Source organism: Ricinus communis, chromosome 9 (assembly GCF_019578655.1).
Source record: "Ricinus communis isolate WT05 ecotype wild-type chromosome 9, ASM1957865v1, whole genome shotgun sequence".
Lineage (NCBI taxonomy): Eukaryota > Viridiplantae > Streptophyta > Magnoliopsida > Malpighiales > Euphorbiaceae > Ricinus > Ricinus communis.
Genome location: NC_063264.1, coordinates 24,716,155 through 24,721,464, shown reverse-complemented (window position 1 = coordinate 24,721,464; position 5,310 = coordinate 24,716,155). Strand labels below are relative to the sequence as shown.

Sequence of the window (5,310 nt, the reverse complement as noted above, 5' to 3'; positions counted from 1 at the left end):
TATAAAAATTAAAATTCAGAGAGTTTAATGTTATAAATTAAAGATGAGAACTTTTGATGATATTAGCTTTAAAGATCAGAAACAATGAGGGTAATTTTGCCTAACAGTTAGCTATTATTTAATTGTAAGTTTGGCATTTTTCCACTTATTTAATTGGTGTTGTATGTTGTAGGCTCCTATTTATTAGCAGAAATCAAAGAAAAACAATAAGATAATCAGATTATAGAATCCATTAGTTAGTAAATTCTCAAGAGAGAGAGAGGGGGAAGGACAATAAAACAAAATGTAGTAGAAAATAGTTTCTTCATTAAATGATATATGCATTCAAGAAAATATAATTACATTAAATAAAGAAAAAAAGATTACAAAACAAGACTTTTGAGGGCATTTCTTCTTTAACATTCAAGTACCATTTGAGCTACTTGCTGCTTCTTTGGCTCTTCTTTTCTCCACTTCTTTCCTATACTTAATCCCGCAGGCATTGCACAATGTCTGAAAAAGAGGAGCCATGAGAAATTGGTTAATCTATTGAGTTGCATTGCATATATAATTGTTTCGTGATGCATATGCAAATTGCTTGACAATTAGATTCACCAATATAATTATATCAAATCATGAGATAGAACTCTTATAGATCACTGGTCTCATAAAATAGTTTTCGCCTAGATATACGGGTAATGATTCACAAGAACTTGGTTTAAACAAGAAACTTATCTTTACATCCGTAATATATATATTTTTGCTTTTTTGAGTCTGGATTCTGCTGTTCATTCTTAAAAGAGTATCACCTTACTACTAGACCAAGACACTAGCTCATAAATAACGTAAATAATAATTGCATCGGATGAAATCTTAGTTAGATAAATATACCTCTAAATACTCAATTCACTTGAAATAAAAGGTGATAATTTATTGCTAAGTGAAGACAAACACAAGATATAAGCATGTACCTTGGGACCAAGGGGACCTTTGCGCCACATAGGAGTATCATTGGTATTACAGTTGTAGTTAGTGCACCTCTTAGTAGGATCATTATAGCTTCCAGCACGTTGTCTTCTTGAATCTCTCCTACGAAAATTAATAGAAGAAGAGCCTCCAACATCTTCCATATGAGCAACCCTTCTAGGAGTGCTGTCTAGGAGTGTATAGTCATTCATAGTATGTATTGGAGCATTAAAATAATTAGGACTGCTTATAGGAATTCCTACAACAGACCCTTCTGCTCCTCCCCCATATCGGTGATGATTGGTTGAATTCATATAATTCTGTCGTAACCATGCAATTTGGCTGTCAGTCAAGTTGAAGTTTTGCTCACCAATATCTGGGTTGTTTCCTATATTTCCCATCATCACTACAAGAAAAAGAGAACTCATTATTCATGTATATTTCCATTATAAACTCTTCATTTGTTGCAAAAAAAAAAAAAAAACATAATGCTAAACTTTTTTGAGTGATATGATTGTATGAGCATCTAAAATAAAGATCGTTTAACTAAATTAAATAAACTTTTCGCAAATGAATTACATGAGAGAAAATAAATTCTTTTCTTAAAATAATCATTCAATATTTTCAAGATGTATTCCTTTCTTCAAGAAAATAATTATCTGATTTTTATATGACATATGTTTAATATAAAAAAATTATATGGTGCATGATATGTAAGGGAGTTTACTATCACTTTCTTTTTGTAATTCAATGACCCATTGAGATCTAATGAATTGGCTAACTAAAAAATAAAATAAAATAAAATAAAATGAAGTGAAGTGATAATTATAACAGTACCACCATTGCCTCCATGGTTAACCATTCCATAGTTCATTGCTGCAGCATTCTCTCTATTAACCAGATTCATGTTGGCTTGACCTCCTCCACTGACCACGCCATAGCTATTTGGTGCTTCCTGTTTAAAATTCAAGTACAATGTCTATTAATTGCTTCTATTGTATAAATGAACAGCAAGATATGATAAACAATGCCTTTTTTTTCTTAACTGATCATCATAAAATATACATTGTTATGAAATGTTTTTATGTCATTAATTCTCAATAGGATTATCATAAATAAGAATTTCTCACAATAACTAAGATTTTATAGGCACAAATTCAATATATTTTTCATATAAAGCATGCAATGATAATAATAAAGAAAACAAAAACATACCGTAACATCTTTGTTTATGATTCACATGTTTACAAGTATAAAATACCACTAAATTGTTATCAGAAATGGGAAAGTTTTAAAAAATACAAACTTACTAGTATAGATATATACAATACAAATTAGAAAAGGTGAAAATAGTTTTAGATTTAGTAGCCCTTCTTACTAATCAAAATTTTACTATAAATTCTGGGATCCACATTCCATTTCTGGACTCATATTTTTAAAATATATCTCTTCATATATTTGAATATTACTATTTTTTCCGAAAAATATTTGAATTCCAAATTTTGATAACCAATAAAAAGATTAAAAAAATGCAGTTTCACTAGTGTTATATCAAGTCCTTATACTCTTAAAAAGAAAAATGTATTCTTTTTAGCCCATCTTCTAGTTTTTTTCATTTTTTTTTTTGGTTTTAAAATGAAATAGTTTATTAAAATCACATATAATAAAAGTGTCAAACCAATAAATGACAACCAAAATTCGTCCATAAAACCTTTTTTTCTCAAACAATATATTACAATGTTTTCAAAAAGTTTTTAAAATTCTTAAAATTCAATTTATAATCTAAGAAAAATAGTTTTTTTTTTCATATTAAATATTTCCTTAGATTTTCTTTTCAAAAAATTCATGCTGAGTTTAATTGTAATATTCTAAATAATTGAAGTGGTCTATAAGAATCATCGTTTCTTAAATAATCTACTAATTTTACAAAGAGAAATAGAAAAAAAAAAAAGAGTACTGAGCACAAGTGATGGGTCAAATTTGATCTGCGAATTGGGATCAAGAACAACGAATCATTACCATGACTAAGCTAAGGCATCATGTAAAACTTATCAAAATGAAAGCATAAGAACCAATTGCAAGCTATGTGCAAAAAACCATTTTCAGATGAACCCTAGATAAGAAAAGATAAAATATAATACCTGATGATGAGCAGCAGCGGTAGTACTATAAGGGCCACTAAAGTTAAGATTGGAAAGATCAGAGGTTGTGGGGTTACGATCAACTTGTTGCCTAAGATGGGATTGATTGTTATCTTCATTTGGTAAACCTAGTTTCAGGGTCAGGTCCACCTCATAATTTCCTGAATCATCATTGACATTGTAAAATGAAATTGATCTACCTGCTCCTGAATCCATCTCCTGCTCTTTGCCTTCTGTGTATGTCTATCAAGAAAATTAATAGATCAAACGTATACGTTAGACAGAGAGAGATACATATATATGATCAGGCTTGACCATGCATGATCAAGGGCTTCACAATGCTTATCCATGTATACTGGTAGGCTTGTCCAGTATTTTGTTCATATATCCGAATAAATAACTGATTTACATGTATTTATCGATGTATTGTATAGATAGAGACATATCTGATTGGTCTAGATAAAAAGCAAGGTATTAATACGACGACGAAAATAATAATATAATATATATGCTTAACTCCAAAGTTTAACCTAATGATAATTATGTGTAAGAGTATCATCCATTTGCCAGTGGCAAAGCTAGCTTTTGGGCATCATGCATGAGTGTTCACACTTGAGTACTTGATGTAATATATCAAAAGTGACCTGGATGACTGAAATGAACACATTTTTTGTGTGAAAGACAACAAAAATTATCATATAGAGAGAGAAAGTAAAGGGTGATAGAGAGAGAGAGAGATAGGTAGAGAGAGAAAGAGAGAGAGAGAGAGAGAGAGAGAGAGAGATATAGGATCTTGATCATTACATGAAACCATCAAGATCTAATCTTGTAAGATCAAAAACTAATAATCTTTTGATGAATAATATTTGAGCGGATACAAAATGTGAATTCCACACCCAATAAGATATGTCAGTTATAATAACAATATATAAAACCCCCAAAAAAATACCATCAACAAAAAAATAGAATAAAATCATTCATAATTTCATGAGGATAATGGTTTTAGAAGAACACCTATGTTCTTAGTTCTCTTTCTTTTGTATGGAAAAAGAGGTCCCTTTTAAGCATGAAAGTTATATGCATGAAATTACTAAAGAAGTGTGCAGACGGCCAACTTCTAAAAAAAAAAAAAAAAAAGGAGAACAGCTCACTGTCTTCTTGAACAGAGAATCAAGAAACAGATAGCTTTATGATTGGACAACAAAGAACAATAACATGACTACAATGACTATATGATGATATTATGTATGATCAAAGGTTTTGATGTAATCCATGGTTTTCTTAGCAGCTGAAAAGTGATAATCTTTGTAGCTATCAAAAATTTCACATGTTGTATGAGAGAGGCATTTGTTTTGGATAAAGATAGCAGGAGGTTGGTAGAAAAAGAGAAGAAAAGGAGACTTACAAAGAAACTAAGAATATCACCTATGTAATGATAAGAAGGGTATTTCTTTTCTCTACTATGTGTGATGTTAAAGGGTTGTGAAAGACCCTATTTATAGGCCATTTAGAGGTAGGGATCCCCACCATGGAAGGTAAGAAATTTAAAAATTAATCTCCACAATACACTGAAATTTAGTTACCATTTACAATTTTTAAAGCTATAAGCTTTTATAATTATAATAAACTTTTTAAGTACAGATAAAGGTCTATTATATTTTTTAAAATTTTAGATCGTCTAATCAATTTTATTTTAATAATATAAATTATTATTACATAATAAGATAATCATCTCTTATCGCACTATAAAAGTGATAAACTTTGTTAATATTAATGAATATATGATAAATAAATAAGAGATTCAAATTCAATATCTCTCTAATTCTAATATATAACAACACTGATATCTTATTTCTTAATTTAAAATACTAATAACTTATTTAATTATTATAAATTCAGACTTACATAAGACCGTTAAGAAATAACTTTTCTTTCTCTATGGGAAAAGAAGTACATAAGTTTTGACTGGTAATATTGGTCACTTATATAAGATTTGGAAACGCTATCATTTAAATTCTTCTTCTATTTCTTCTGGTTATTAATAATCAAACATGATCACATTATGTTCCTATATCTATGTTAAATTGTAAATCATCAAGTAATTGGATCAATATTTTCCTTTTAATTAATTCTTTAGGAGGTCTATCAAGTTTACATAATTTATCAGAAAATGATCTTCTTGCCGTTAACATTATATGATTATGACAAATAAATTCTTCCTTAA

The 5,310-nt window shown here is 29.0% G+C and overlaps 1 protein-coding gene across 1 annotated transcript; it reads right to left on the bottom strand.

Moving 5' to 3' along the window:
* Nucleotides 1-286: 286 nt before the first annotated feature.
* Nucleotides 287-4,546, bottom strand: LOC8267540 (GATA transcription factor 29). The gene is made up of 5 exons (XM_002528084.3): nt 4,492-4,546; nt 3,087-3,329; nt 1,783-1,900; nt 951-1,351; nt 287-492 (listed from the first exon to the last, which is right to left on the bottom strand). The coding sequence occupies exons 2-5, from the start codon at nt 3,300-3,302 to the stop codon at nt 403-405; spliced, it is 825 nt and encodes a 274-aa protein (XP_002528130.2). The 5' UTR covers nt 3,303-3,329; nt 4,492-4,546; the 3' UTR covers nt 287-402.
* Nucleotides 4,547-5,310: the final 764 nt, after the last annotated feature.